Genomic DNA, 16405 nt, shown 5'->3' with positions numbered 1-16405 from the left:
AGCACATAATTTGTAGCAACTGAGTGTGAACATACAGATAGGTTCAAGAAGTACATTAGAGTTTGGGAATGCTATTCATAAAATAATATCAATTAATTCTGATTATGTTGTAATGGAAGTGGGAGGTTTAATTTTCATTAATATAGCTCTTAATGTAACTTTTTTAAAGTTGCAAATCATGATAGCTCTATATGATTTAGCATGGAAATGAAAATACCTCAGATCACGGTAGTCATGGTTTTGTCCCCCAGTTAGTGGATTCTTTGTGAAAATCCCAGTTTGTAGTTAGATATTAAAGAATACATTTCCATTTTAAACCTAGATAATGCTTTAAAATTTTTAAGTTGGAAAAAGCCAATTGAACATTTGCACTTTAACACTATACAGCAATGGAAACACACGACACAAATGCCTCAATATTTAAAACAATAAACTGAGTGCCTTCACAGAACTGGGTCTTAAATACCGACTTTTCAAAATCTTGAAAGTTATTCTTTCCTTTCAGCATTCCCATTCTGTCAAACAAGTGTGGAAAGTTCCCCTGACAAAATGCATTAATTACATGGGGTTGAGTGGAATTTGGGATCAGCCATGATGGAATACGGAGCAGACTCAATGGGCTGAATAGCCTAATTCTGCTCCTGTGTCTTATGGTCCTATTGTCTATGGACCCAAAACTATTTTCACATTATGTACAACAACACTAGTGATTTTTCTGTCATTTACAAGCACACTAATCATTCATCCAATATTCATATCTAAATTATCAACTCATTATAGTCAGGGTCCCAGCCACGGATCTTGTGGTACACCACTGTTCACAATCTTCCAATCACCAAAGCAACTCACCACCATCACCTTTATTATCAAGCCAATCTTGGATCTAATTTGCCAAGTTGCCCCGGATCCTAAGGACAATTCATATCCATGAGCAATCTTTTAGATCTGCCTTCTAAGTGGGACTTTGTCAAAAGCCTCACTGAAGTTTAAGTAGACCATACAATCTATACTGCCCTTATAGATAAGTCTTCAGAGTTCTCCACAACAACCTGACTGAACACTTAAATCTTGTTATGACTGCATAATGAGAAAGGAGTGGTTTTCATAGTTACATGAAAAAGGATCTAGTGTTTTCCAAGTGTATATCACGAATAAACTCTTCTCAGGGTTCAAGCCGGGGATATAGGTATTGATTATAACCGAAGTTTCAATGACAAACTCTGCCATCTTCTTCAGGGATAATGCTTGGGCACGTCTAGTCCAGTGGTATTTATACCCCTATATTCTGTCCCTCCTGGTTGGTTAGTCCTCATCTAATCAGGTTTCTGCTCTTCCACCTTTTTTTGAATAATCAAATTCCAGTTCTTACTTAGAGCAAGATCTTCATCTTTGTTAAAATACTTTTCCTCTAGTTTTATTTCAATAGAGTGCAAGTTTGTCATCGAAATGTTGGTTACAATCGATACCTGTACCCGGTTTGAAGCCCGAGAGGAGCTTAATCATCATGTTTTCATATTTTTTCTATCTTCCTCTCACTTCCCTGTGATTTTAAAATAGTGAGACCATTTCAAAATCTACTATATTGTATCGAATAACTATCTTAAATAATATAGATAATTTTAATTTTGTCCTTTCACAATAGCTCCAGAGATACCTCTTACACTTGCTCTTAAAAGAGGCCAGAAAGCGGCAAAGATTTGGGGAAAAAAACTATAAATGTCAAAATTTGATAGAATACAGAAGCAACAAAACTGAGACATGAAACTACTGTATTGGTACATTAATGTTTCTTCTAATGTGCTGCTTACAAACTAACATATGATATTCAAATCATTGTTTTCCTGAAATTTGTTGTGAAGTTATCCTATGTAAAACCATAGTAAGAGGTGGAACATTCTGGAATGGTAATTTTAAACCATTATGAAATGTTAGCATGTAAACTGGGGATTGAGATGTTTCAAAGCAGCAATAAGCATTTAACGTAGCTTCACTTTATCCAGTTGTTTTATAATGCAATGATTATTGATTAAAAGTTTTAGTCAACACACTTGTACAAGTGTAAATTAACAACTCCACAAATGGGTGTGTGTAAATAAATCAATTATAACTGAGCAATCAGAGAAACTTACAGCAAGAAACAGGCCCTTTCAGTCCACCTTGACCATACCAAAACATGATGATTATCAACACTAATCCCATTTTCCCTCATTAGGCCCCTTTTCCTCTACAGCTTTTCTAAGCAAGTGCTTGTCCAAATGCTTTTTAAAATATCTGTGTCCAGAACTTCATCTGGCAGCTGGCTACAAATATTCACCACTCTATGACAAACCTACCCCTCATATCTTCTTTAACTGATTTGAGTTGTAGGGAGATAACTGGAAGGAGTCTGGCGGGACAAGATCTACTATCACTTGGATAGTCAAGACCTGATCAAGAATAGTCAGCATGGTTTTGTGCATGGGAGGTTATGCCTGATGAATCTTTAGGAGGTTTTTTTGAAGAGAGAATAGATGAAGGTAGGGCATTAGGTGTTGTCTATTTGGACTATAGTAAGGCCTTTGAACAAAGTCCTGAATATGCTAATTTGGAAGGTTAGGTTTCATGGGATTCAGAGGGAGCTAGCAAGATAGATTCACAATTGACTCAATGATTGGAAGCAGAGGTCGATGATTGAAGGTCTATTTTCTGACTTGAGGCCTGTGACGGTGGGATGCCCCAGCGATCAGTGTTGGGACCTCTGTTATTCATTATTTTTCTAAATGATTTGGCTATGGTATGATCAGCAAGTTTCCTGATAATACTAAATTAGGGAGTCTTGTTGATAGTGAAGCAGATTACAATGAATTGCAAAGAGATCATGATCAGTTAGGGAGAAGGGCTGAGGAATGACAAATTATTCCAATTTAGGTATGTGTGAGGAGATGTGGTTTGGGCAGTCTAACCAGAGTAAGACCTATACAGTGAATGGCAGGGCATTGAGAAGGGTTGTGGAACAAAGAGATCTGGGAGTACAAGTGCACGGTCCACATTGTGGTGAAGGTGTTTAGCATGCTATCCTTCATCAGTCAGCTGGCGGGTGATGTAGTGGCATCCATACTGGACTTCGAGGCGAGTGGTCCTTGGTTCAAATCCAGCTGGCTCCGTGCACGCTTTCCATCCATGCTGGGTTGAGCATTGAGCTAGCAACTCGGCCTCATAAAAAAACAGACAAATGCTAGAGAAATGGCAAAGCTACTGCCTGGTGTGCCACAGGACACAAAGAGGAACAACAACAACAACAACATCATCATCAGTCAGGGTGTCGCATTTAGGAGTAGCGGCAGTTTGATGCAGTTCTATAAGTCATTGATTAGGCAACTCGTGTAGTATTGTGTACAGGTTTGGAAAGATAATGTCAAGCTGAGAATGCTGCCTGGACTAGAGGGCTTGAGTTATAGGGAGAGGTTGGCTACACTGGATTTCTATTCCACAGAGTGCAGAAGAATGAGAGATAACCTTGTATAAGTTTATAAAAGCATGACAAGTATCAATAAAGTGGACAGTCACAATCTTTTCTTCAAGATTGGGGAGTCCAAAACTAAAGGGCGCAGATACAAGATAAGAGGAGAGAGATTTAAGAGACCTGAGAAGGAACTTCTTTACAGATGGTAGCGAGTACCTGGAAGGAGCTGCCAGAGGAAGTGGTCAAGGTGGGTACAGTTGCAATATTAAAGAGGAATTGGGATAAGTACATGGAGGGGAAGGACTTGGAGAGTTATGGGTCAAACATGAGCAACTGGGATTAGCAGGGAGAATGCTATGGTCGGCATAGGCCAGTTGGGCCAAAGGGCCTATTTCTGTACTGACTTTAAAATGCTCACTTTTTGCCATAAACCTGTGCTCTCTAGATTTTGACTCACCTGCTCTAGAAAAAAAATGATTCTGACTAGTTGTTCTATCAATGCCCTTCATAATTAATATCAAATTTTTAATATTTACTATCGATTTGTAATCCAGGGAGCGCGAAGCACAGAATCAAATATTGCTGTGATGATTATACGCTCGCGTATCAATTGTTTGGCGACAATAAAGTAAAGTAATTTTATAAACCTAAGATCACCCCCTCCACTGAAAATAAATGGGGGTATCCAATCACATCAGTTATTCTAGGATCAAACTACTAAAAAGAGAACAATTAATCTGAATGGCGCTGATAAACAAATCGCCCCACCTTTTTAAGTTCCATGAGATAGTTCTGGATTGAAACAGACAATGCCATACTCCTCTTCTTCAGTTGCTCAAGTGCCTGTTAAAACAAGGTGATTATGCTTTACAGCTGTAAATGTGCTGAATCAACCCAAATCCATTCTACGTGAACCACTAAGTCTTGATTTACTTTTCAGAAACTGTTAAACTTGTGTTAAAGCTATTTTAAGTGAGACTTAGGCTATCCTCTAGTAATGATACCTGAATCTCCCCCAAACTAATGAGCACAATTACATGCCAATTTTTATTTAATCATGATGAAGGGACGCCACAGGAAAGAAAAAGGGAAAAACAGATGCTATGAAGCTGGAGAAACCAAGAGAATGAAATGGAAACTGCAGATGAAGCAAGGAGGAAATAATGCAGTCAAAGTAGCTGTGGGAATCTGTGCACCTATAGAGAATATTCAAAAAGCATGGCGCGACTAGATTGCTTAAGGGAAGAAACAAGGTTGGCAACATTGGAAAGGTGACACTGGACAATCAAGGAGACACAAGACTTGACTCAAATCTGGATCAATATACAAGATAGTGGAGCACCCTTCATCAAGCCAAATGAAGGGTCTCGACCCAATACATTGACTGTCCATCTCCCTCTACAGATGCTGCCTGATTCACCGAGTTCCTCCAGCTTCTTATTGCTGTACAATCATGGTCTATCTTATTATCCCAAAGATTTCAGGCAAACCCTAAAAGGAGCAGACAGACAGAGTACGGCATGATCACTGAGGATGCATTCTGATACTTCAATTTGGTGCCGGTCCAAGGATAAAGAGCTGTTCAAATTGAACTGCCATATACTGTAGATAGATGCAGACCTAAAAGTAGCACGTTCTCAGAGATGAGAGAAGAGCTTGTAGATAAGCAAGAAGGATACAATAGCAGAGAGGTCATGGGTTTGTTCTATGAGGTAGGTCTGAATAAGAATATAAGATTTCAAAGAGAGAGGGATACAAATGTCAGATGATGATAAATAGTTAACAATGTAGCTGGCATGGGGCCTCGAAGGAAAGTGAAAGCAGGAGGGAAATCCTTCCAGCATATAAATTTGTGTGCACATAACTGAAGATAGGAGGTAACTCTGAAGAAGTTAGCTTGAGGATTGTCAGGAACCAATCAAGAAGCAACTGAAATATGAACTCAACCTAAATGGTATTGCACTCAGGCTCAAGGGTTAAAGAGACAGTCAGAGAAAATTCAGTTAATATTTAAGAATAGTCTTGCAACAAAGCACAGGAGGGTTCAGTAATACTTGGTGTGATACAAGCAGATTAATTTGTGAATAACTTAAACCAGTTGTTTGATTTATGCTTCTAAGTCTTCTGCTCTTGATTCAAGAGCAAAGATGAGAGAACACAAAGGTGAAAGAATACATGGAATCGGCCAACAATATAGGAACTAATGTAACTGTCGGAAACAAGGAATCAGCCACAAAATAAGGATGTAAGGATGTGAATTTAAAAAAAAACATATTAATGGAGATTCAGGAGAGTGTTAGGGAGACTGTGAATGGTCCTTAAACGTTGATAACATTTTACTAAAAGCTGTTGTTTGTCACCTTTAACGAGTGGCATTCTGCGATTAACTGGATATCTCAATTGATGAATCAAAACCCTCATTGCTGAGATTGATGTCATAAGGCAACATTGTAGCATTACAGCACTTAAATAAACATCCAAGTGCTAATCATCTTACATTTATCCCCATCAACATACAATAACCCACATGGTATCTTATATTTACAAAAATAAAAAGATCTATGTTGCTATGCAACCAGAAAAGTGCAGGAGAAAGGACATGTACTGATTCTAGCTACCAGTGATGCTACTTATCATACGCACACTTCTTTAATTAACCTCAGAGCTATTCTGTTGGGTGACAACAATAACTATTCAAAAAGTTTACATCTGTGTTTCAGAGGTATAAACCAAAAGTCTTCTTTTACTATACTTTAGAGCAGAAGTTTATGGGAAAAATGTAAAATTACAAAGCAGATAAACATTAACCAACTAATTTCATTTTAGCATACATTCAAAATTTTATAGACAACATAAAAGCACTCGAGTGTCTAGATTAAAATGAAACATGCTTCTTGTTTCATCTTAAGCTTGACATTATGTTTGCACATTAGGACACATTTCTGCTTAATAATGGTATGAAAGATTCTGTAGAATGATTTGTGAAAAAAACGTTTGTTAAAATATTGTACTTGAATGCAAAGTTTCTTTTTATAATATTGGTATGCTAGACAGGATAACTTGGCAACTTATAAAGTTGCCATGGGTGATTGGCTAATGATTTAAAATTTCATAAAGTTTTCTGATTCAGTATTTGGACTTCACACATTAATTTTCAGACCAAGTTCTTAGCATCTAATACAAACCAATATTATGAACAGAAACAGAGATAACCATATTTTAATGGATTGATGATTAATCATTCATTGACATGAAAGCAAAGTTTCAATAATCAAATTTCAATATTCACGTTAAATTATGCATTTGTAATTCAAACACTATCTTTTGGGCTATGCCAAATGGTGGTGTTTATTAATAAAAAGAAAGGTCATATTACCTCCACATCAGGCGACTCTTTTTGCAAAAGCTTCTGATGTTCTTTTATTCCTTTTAGGCCAACATTCAGAAGACTCTCCATTCCAGAGAATCCCCCCTCATAAAAACTGGCCAAAATATTTCTCTGAAGACAAGCATAATACAGAATTAACTTGATCATGATCACTTAAACTAAGCCTAGACTTTCTAGGAAACATGTTAAAGAAACTTCTCTTGAACTTAGGAGGTATATTTGTACATGTTTCTCTTCTCACAACTGAAATTTCAGTGATCTCATTTGGCTATAGGATAGAAACAAAGCAAAATCTAACACAATTGAACTACTGTGATAGATATTCACTTCCCAGGATCCAAGACACTTATTGCTAAACTCAGCCTTCTAGCACAATAGCATGACTTTTCCAAAGGGTCAGAGTCGTTGGCAATCCAGCCTCTGTCTGCAAGGAGTTTGTATATTCTCTCCATATCCGTGTGGATTTCCTCCAGGTGCTCCAGTTTGCTCCCACAGTCCAAAGACATACTGGTTGATAGGTTAATTGGTCTTTGTAAATTGTCCCAAAATTAGGTTCAGGTTAACTTTGGGTTTGCTGAGTGGTGCAGCTTGAAGGGAGGAATGGGCCTATTGCATGGTGTATCAAGTATTCTTTGCTCAATTTTTTGCTGTAAACAAGAACTAGTTTCCAGTTTTTAATGTAAATTGCAAACAGCAATCAGTTTGAAATTGCATGCACAACATTGCAAACAGTGTTACAAAGCACAGGGTTGCCAGCCCACAACAGGTGGCTGGCTGCTCAGAGGTCTGGTTTGCAAAGTGAAGTGACCAGAAGACTTCTTTTCTGCATTAGCCAAAGGCAAGACAATGGAATAATGTTACTTAGTACATCAAACTCGGTAACAAGTTGAGACATTTGTGTACTTAGAGGGTTGGCCCTCACAGCATTAATTGTAAATGTTTGGGATCTCTTTCACCAGAAGCTTTTAAGACCATTGAGAGTTACTTTCCCTCAGGAAAGGTATCTGTAAAACATTATATGCAGATGATGTCATTTATTAGAAAATAATATAAATATCAGATGCATTGAGGATTGTTAGGAATGACAAGGAGAGTGACAGAGAGATGGGATTATAGAAAGAAGAACTAGAATTCATTCCTCAACATTCAGTTTCTATGATGGACGACTCATTTGTCTGCAGCTCGTTAGTATGTTCTTACAGTTCAGAAGAATTGTATCTGTGTTTGATAATCCTTTGTAGTTTGTAGATCTTTTGTAACTCAGAAATCTTTTATAAATTAGAAATCCACTGAGTGTTACACATACGTTAAGACCTATTTACAATTTAAATGTATATCATTAGAACTAAAATAACTGTGTTTAAACTACTTTGTTAACTAGAAGCACCTCTTCCTTTGCAGGGAGGCGTCCCACCGTTCAAGCAGTGGGTATCGGCAGCTAAACATTGCCACAGAGGCTAAACAGGAAAGTAAGCTAGTCCTTGAAGAGTAGGTGGTTACAATATAACCTCCTTATAGTGAGGGAACCCATAGATATCTATATCAGATAGGGCTTAAAATCTTCTTTTGAGTTTAGGGCTTTGTGGACAGGGAACCCAATACAGTACCATCACACTTTGAGGTATACAAATGTAAAAATCAGGCCCTATGTTCTATATCAAGGAAGTTAATGAACACTCTATTCTCCTGTGATAACAATTTTATTTTGTTGTTTTAAACATAAACTAATCTTCTTCCATCTGTCACTGCTTTTTGACTGCAGTTAATGAACCTAGCCTGAAGGACTTCCAGGGCAACATCCGTGAAAAGAGAAATATTCCAACAGAACTAGGAAATGTTTGAAAACAAACATGTTGTAAGTCACAGGAAAGGGTGACAGTGGTAGTGTTGGCGGGATTGGAGAGATACAGATATATAATCTTGAGAGAGGGCTGTCAACGCTCATCAACTATGGTTGATCTGTCCTGAGATACAAATAGGGAAAGATGAATGTAAACAGAAGAGCAAATTATAAAATTGCCAAACTGACAGATAGAAAACGTTGCTAAAATCCTGCATTTAGTTTCTCCATTATAGAGGAGAGCACATTATTAATATATGAAAGTACAAAAAAACTGGAAGTACAAGGACTGCTTGGATAATTTCTTTGCAGAACACCTTCCAATTGTTGATTGATCCCAAGTTTCTGCTTACCTGTCAATTTCATTCACTATACCCCTCATACTCAGACCTGTGTGTTGTTCCAATGAAGGCCTGCATAAAGAACGGGATTTTCTTTCTACACAGGCTACAGCTTTCAGAACTTAACACTATATTCAATGATTTCAGATAACCAATTTTTCAGTTTATAACAGAAGGTGATGAAGCTACAACCCATTTTTTCCTCTCTACACAGATCCCAACTGATTTATTAGGAAAAGAAAATAATTTCCAGCAGTAAATGAAAATCAACAAAAAATGTATTTTTTGCATGTTTCACTCTGCCTTCTCAATCTTAACTCTTACTGCACTCTTGCACCATACATCAGCCCTGGCATTTCTGATGACCCAGACAATATTTCTGATGAAATAAGGCCAGAATTGTCATGGACATTAACAATAAATCAATTCTTTTTGTTGTAAATTATTGAAGGCAGAGATATAGAATGGAAACAAAGGAACAGCAAATTCAAAATGATGAGCTGTAGGTAGTGTTAGCAGAGAAGAAAAAACTGAGTTAATATCATCGATAGATACCCTACAGCAGAACAGGCCAATTTGGAGAGAGTGTGAGAGAGAGAGTGCATTACTTTAGGTTATAGAATTCAATATCTAGTGTGGAAGGCTACAAATATGTCCAGATGGAAGATGAAGTGTTATTTCTTAAAGTTATGTTGCACCTTGTTAAAATGGTGCAGGTAGCCCGAGTCTGAGTGGGAATTTAGTTTCTCTGATGTAGTGGAGGCACATTGTGAACACAGAATGAAACAGGTAAGATTGGACAAAGTCTGAGTGAATCACTACTTCCCTTAGGAGTCGACGGAGTCTTAAGGGAAGGGGTAAAAGGATTGTTACTGCATTTTCTCTGGTTTTATGGGAAAGTGTTTTTTGTAATATCTGCCAGTTTCAATGAGAAGACATGTCTCCCCTCCCTCTACCGACCCTACTTTCTTTTGAGCAATCAGAAGAGTTTGTTCCCCTCATGACTTTCTACTCCATTCTCTCTCTACCAACCACTGAACTTCTCAGGGCACTTCCACAGTGTTTGTTTTGAATGAGAGCCCAGGAGAAGAAGATATATACAAGGATGATGGACAACGTGAGGAAGCAGTTGAAGAGGCAGGTTATTTGAGGTAGGTAAAACAACAATGATGGCTGAAATGGTTTGAAATATAACTGGATCATCAGAAAAGTGAGCTGCATATGTATAGTGCAGGAGTGAAGATAGAGTTAGGATCAAGTGGGCAGAGTGAAAGATGTGAAAGATGCAAAGGAAAAACTATATTGTAAATGATGAGAAACATGGATCAACTTGTGGAGAAGCATGTGGAAGTTAATCCACTTCCTTTATAAGAAAGGGGAGAGAATCATGAAGAGAAAGACTGTGCTACTTATACCATTGCAATGGGCCACACTTAATTGTAATACTGTGACTGTTACTGGAAGCAAAGGTGAAAGTAAGCGTAGTTATCAAATAAATGATTCAATTTGTTTCACTATAAACAGACGTTAAATTGGTATCTAAGACTTGCAGTTTCTGCAAGGGAACATCTACACACAATTAAGCACCGAGCTAATTTTTAAACTGTTCTTTTCCAGCTTTATTCATTGCCAATAAACTGGCACTTTCTGCTGAAGATCAAGGGAAATACAGAGTTGACTATCCCCCAGGCTGAAGTGGAGCTGGCAAACTTTCTGATGAACATTCCAGATTATTTTAATCATTTTACTTTATATTTGGAAACTCTGAGATTTAAATATATATTTTTGGGTGATACAGTGCCACATAAATAAAAATGTTCCCAAAACATACAATTTGTTAAAATTGCGGAAATGAATTCATTTGATTAGTTGAACTTTCAATTTTGGAGAGATTCTTTTTAAAAATCAGTGAAGAACAGTACCCTGTAACTATGTGAATCATCCATGTTCTCTTCGTCAAAATGCAGCTCCATGCCCATGCAGGCTGCCAAGTGACCTATGTGCTTTACAAGTCTTTTAATTGTTTGGCTTATTTTGTTCCGAGCTTCCACCACCATAGAGGAAATATCTGAATCACAGCCCTGGAAACACACAAACAGACATCAACTTGATATTGCTTTAATTATATGTAAGTAATTTTAGTAGGACCTAACAACTCCTTCTCCAGCTTTCAGAACTCTGTGTTGGATAAGTTGTTGGAGCAAAAATTTGCTGGTGCTTCCAAACAAAAAGCAAATTAAAATTTTGACTTCATAATAAAAGGTAAGCTGTAATTCAAACTAAAAATTGAAGCTGTCAAATATACAACTACCTATTAATCAGTTTCTGCAAAGAAAAGCACAAGCATTTAGTTACTGCCCTGACAGAGATTTCCATCGGGTTCATTTCATGTCTGGTACAGGATAAGGTTGTTGAAAATATGTTGAACATATATGATAAGTCAATGAAGCTTTTCCAAATTATTTTACAGTACTCATTTTACTTTACACAGTATTTGGAAATTCAGAGATTTATAGTATACTTACGATAAAAAATAAAAATGTTCCAAAACATACTGTTTAATTTGTTCAAATTGGGGAAATGAATTCTTTTGATTAGCTGAAGTTTCAATCTTGGAAGTTTTTCTTGGAATTAAACCTACAAACCCTGTTTAATGAAGTTAATTGGGGGACTGCTTTGTCAAGCACCTCTGCTCCATCTGCAAAAAGCAGAATTTCCCAGTGACCAAGCATTTCAATTTGTATTTCACATTCCTCTTCCCACATGTGGGTCCATGGCCTCCTTTTCTGCCACAATGTGGCCACTCCTGGGGTAGAGGAGCAACACCTGATAATTGGTCTCGGTAGCCTCTTACCTGATGGCACGAACATCAATTTCTCCTTTTCCTCTCCTCTTTCTCTATTTTTCTATTCCCCACTCTGGACTCTTACCCCTTCTCCTCACCTACCCATCACCTCCCTCTGGTGCCCGTCCTTTTTCCCTTTCTCCCATGGTCCACTCTCCTCTCCTATCAGATTCTTACTTCTTCAGTCCTTTACCTTTCCCACCTACCTGGCTTCACCTATCACCTTCTAGCTTGTCCTCCTTCCCCTCCCTGCACTTTATTATTCTGATATCTCCTCCCTTCCTTTTCAGTCCTGATGAAGGGTCGCAGCCTCAACTGTCAACTGTCTATTCATTTTCACAGATGCTGCCTGACCTGCTGAATTCCTCCAACATTTTGTGTGTGTTGCTAAGGAAGTTAATACAATTATGCTTTGATTAGCCAGAAACATCAGATCTTCCCCTACCCTATTTGTGACCCTCCTCTTTGCAACTAATATATACCTCCTCTTGTCCGTTTTGTATTTATTTTCATTTTCTCTCTACATTGGCAGCATTCCATTGCTTTCTACGCACATTGTCAACCAGATGTCCTTATGCAATTTACTTGAATCTAAAACCAAATCATAATAACATTTAAAATCTGTACATACTAGATCATATTTACTGATTCTGAAGATAAGGATATTAATAATAATGCAAACCATTTTTTAAAAATAAATTCTCCATCTTTATTTTACCTGCTGTATATACTTTTATTTTCTTTTGTACTCAAATGTTCATTTGCATACCTGTAATAACAGTTGTAAATTTTGCCCCAATGTTTTAACTTCCCCAAGCAGTTCATCTTCAATCATTCCAAAGCAAGGGTCTTGTGGGGTAGTGTCTGTCCAAAGCTTCACTAGAATTGTCACCCTTTCAAAATTTGATGTAGTTCTGATGCAGCAAGACTGCATAGTTTGATTACTGTTGAACACTGTGTAGAAATGTAAAAAAAAAAGTTATTTAAAGCAAGATAGTAACTGAGTTATGCACGTCAATTAAACACAAGTAACAAAAAATTACTTCAAGTGTCCTTCAATTTATTACTGAAAATGTATTTTTCTAAAGTAAAATGAACAGTAAAGTTGTAGACTTACTGTTTTCTTGACTTCCTTCATCTAGCTTTTCATAGGTATGTGAAATTTCCATTGTTTCCTTATGAACAGCGATGAGGTCAGTAACGAGTCTGTCAGGGATGTTTTCTTGTGATACCTGACTTCTTCCCAGAAAGTCAACAGCTGCACTCAAAATTTCCTTACAAACGACAGGTAATGTTGACTCGGAGCCCATGGGGCAAATACTTTGAGACAAATTCAGTAACTCTGTTTTCAGATGGAAAGAATCTGTGAAAATACTTGAATAACTGAATTCCAGCTTAGCCGGTGATAGTAAATAAAATGAAAACTGGTACACAAAGTGAAAACAATGCACTTAAAATGAGTCATCAAAATCTAGGTATTACTTGTTCTGTTCAGATCGATCATTACACATCATGTCCACTACAAGAAAAGAAACAAACCATTTTGGGAAAACCTACAAGAAAGCAATTGTGGCATGGACAGTGTGGAGAAGGGTAATTGAGGAAGCTTCTCTTTCAGGTTTATCTATCTTGTAACACCAGCATTTCCAGATTCTATAAACATACAAGAGCAGGTAAAATGACTACCTGCTGTATAAATTCTAACTCAGCCTAGACCCTTTGTCTCCGTCATCTTACCGCAGAAGAGCTATTATTGTCTCAAGCTCAACAACACAAGTAACAGAACAATAAATGTGGCATCTGTGATGTTGCCACGGTGAGAACAAACTGAAGAATTTTCTTTCAAGCACAAACTCAAAGCAAAACACCATTTTTAGATGACTAGAGAAAAATTCCCCATAATTTTGCTTTATCAGTTTCAGATGAAAATTTGCAATTGTTCAGAAATAAATATTTCAAATCAAATCCTAACTACGCTGTACTAAAACAAGTTGACAAATCAGACAAATTCACTACATACACAAGAAAACAGATTATGTATCAGAAGTTCTGTATTTTATAGGTGTAAGGCTGTATATATAGTACTCAGTTAAACATTTCCTTTCTGTGAACTAATATTTTTTTTAAAGCAAATATATCCTGGCTAAATAGTAGATAATCAGATTTTCAGTTTCTATAGAAAGGAAACACAATAGTCGCTTCATCATGTCCATAACAAAACAACTGTTTTAAAGTGGAAATCACTACTCAATGAAGCAGTGGAGACTACCTCAGTAAATATAATTAAGACAAGGTTGAATAGATTTTTGCATAGTAGGGAAATTGCTGGTTATGGGGGAAAGGCAGGTAGGTGGAGATGAGTCCATGGCCAGATAAGCCATGATCTCATTGAATGGCAGAGCAGGCTCGACGGGCCAGATGACCTACTCCTGCTCCTATTTCTTATGTAAAGCAGTTAGTGCTGATACATAACATTAAAGCACATACAGAACTGTCATAATACACAAATCACAAACATGCGATGATGATCAGGTAACTTATTTTATTTGAGAGATGTCTTCTTTCAAAGAACGGGGTTCTTCCTCCACCATTCATGCTGCCCTCACCCGCATCTCCTGCTTTTCCTGGACATCCACACTCATCCCATCTTCCTTAACAGGGAAAGAGTTCCCCTTGTCCTCACCTACCACCCATGAGCCTCCACATCCAGCACAGCATTCTCCACAACTTCTGCCATCTTCACCAAATGCATCTTTACCTCTCCCCCACTCTCGTCTTTCCACAGGGATCACTTTCAAGGTGACTCTCTTGACCATTTGACCTTCCTGGCACTTATTCCCTGCTTAAGCCGAAGAAGTACTATACTTGCCCATTCACCTCTTCCCGCACCTCCATTCAGGGCCCCAAACAGTCCCTCCAGGTTAGGCCATATTTCACTTGCAAATCTGTTGGGATCGTCTACTGCATCCAGTGCTTCTAAAGTGGTCTCCTCAACATTGGTGAGATCTGATGTAGATTGAGGGACTACTCTGCCAAGCACCTTCACTCCATTTGCAAAAAGCAGGATTTGCTGGTGGCCAACCATTTTAATTATAATTCCTATTCCCATTCTGACATGCCACTCTATTGCCACAATGAGGCCACACTCAGGTTGGAGGAGTAATACCTCATATTCCATCTGGGTAGCCTCCAACTTGATGACATGAACATCAATTGCTTTAACTTCCAGAAATTACCCCGCTCCTCCCCCTTCCCTCTTCCTCCATTCCCCACTCTGGTTCCCCTCTTCTCACCTGCCTGTCTCCTCCCTCTGGTGTCCCTTTTCCTTCCCTTTCTTTCATGGTCCACTCTCCTCTCCTATCAAATTCCTTCTTCTCCAGCCCTTTACCTTTTCCACCTATCACCACCCAGCTTACTTCATCCCTACCTCCCCCACCAGGCTTCATCCATCAACTTCTAACTTGTACTCCCTCTCCACCCCCACCTTCTTATTCTAGCTCCTTCCCCCATCCTTTCCAGTCTGATGAAGGGTCTCAGAATGTTGATGTTCCTTTCCATAGTTAATACCTGCATGGCTGAGTTCCTCAATCATTTTCTATGTGTTACTCTGGAATTCCAGCATCTACAGAATTGCTTGTGTTACTTATTTTATTTGTTGTTTTAAGGATATACATTCAGTGCCAATTTTATTAGAAGCACCAGGTTATTAATGCAAATATCTAATCAGCCAATTATGTGGCAGCAACTCAATTAATGAAAGCATGCACACATGGTCAAAAGGTCCAATTGTTGTTCAGACCAAACATCAGAATGGGGAAGAAATGTGACCTTAGTGACTATGACTGTGGATAATTGTTGGTGCCAAACAGGGTGGTTTGAGTATCTCAGAAACTGCTGATCTCCTGGATTTTAATGCACAACAGTCTCAAAAGTTTAGAGTGTGAAGAACAAACAAATAAAATTCCAATGAGAGGCAATTCTGTAGGTAAAAACACCTTATTTATGAGAGAGGTCAGAGGACAATGACAAGACTGATTCAAGCTGATGGGAAGGTGACATTAACATAAGCAACCATGCATTGCAACAGTGGTATGCAAAAGAGCATCTCTGAATGGAAAACATGTCAAACCTTGAACTGGATGGGCCACAATAGGTTCCACTCCTGTACCTAATAAAGTAGCCACTGATTGTAGATTGGCTAGGACAGTAAAGATAACTATCCTGCTCTTATTTAAAGACAAACACTCCACTTCCAGGTAGTTCTGGGCTTTTATTAGTGGAAGTCATCAATCTGGTTAAGAATTAGTGGAAATAGAAATAAGCTAATTCCATTCTTCTTTGATAAAAATGAATTTACCAGCGATGAAAGGAACTGTAGACAGTGTTAACGTTTTGAAACCCAGACCTTGCAGAAAGAGATCTCCAGTGAATAAAACTGGTTTAACAAACCTGAGATGATTAAACAAAAGTGATCTAAGAATTTTCAAATAAAAGATGCTCTGTGTCCAATTAACCTCCTTTTTTTCCATTTTAAATCAACAAGATTTTT

General features: G+C 37.8%; 1 protein-coding gene across 2 annotated transcripts in view; it reads right to left on the bottom strand.

Annotated features, from left to right (window-relative positions):
• The window catches only part of kif14 (kinesin family member 14), a 116153-nt gene that overhangs the window by 5110 nt on the left and 94638 nt on the right, over positions 1 to 16405 (bottom strand). For both annotated transcript variants that reach the window (XM_072274142.1, XM_072274143.1), the window contains exons 24-28: positions 12974 to 13198; positions 12626 to 12810; positions 10934 to 11092; positions 6819 to 6941; positions 4211 to 4285 (exon numbers count right to left, since the gene is read on the bottom strand). In XM_072274142.1, coding sequence (XP_072130243.1) covers positions 4211 to 4285; positions 6819 to 6941; positions 10934 to 11092; positions 12626 to 12810; positions 12974 to 13198 — 767 coding nt within the window. The remainder of the gene's footprint in view (positions 1 to 4210; positions 4286 to 6818; positions 6942 to 10933; positions 11093 to 12625; positions 12811 to 12973; positions 13199 to 16405) is intronic.

This window comes from Mobula birostris, chromosome 12 (genome assembly GCF_030028105.1).
Source record: "Mobula birostris isolate sMobBir1 chromosome 12, sMobBir1.hap1, whole genome shotgun sequence".
NCBI classification, from domain to species: domain Eukaryota; kingdom Metazoa; phylum Chordata; class Chondrichthyes; order Myliobatiformes; family Myliobatidae; genus Mobula; species Mobula birostris.
This window is presented reverse-complemented; position numbering and strand designations above follow the sequence as displayed.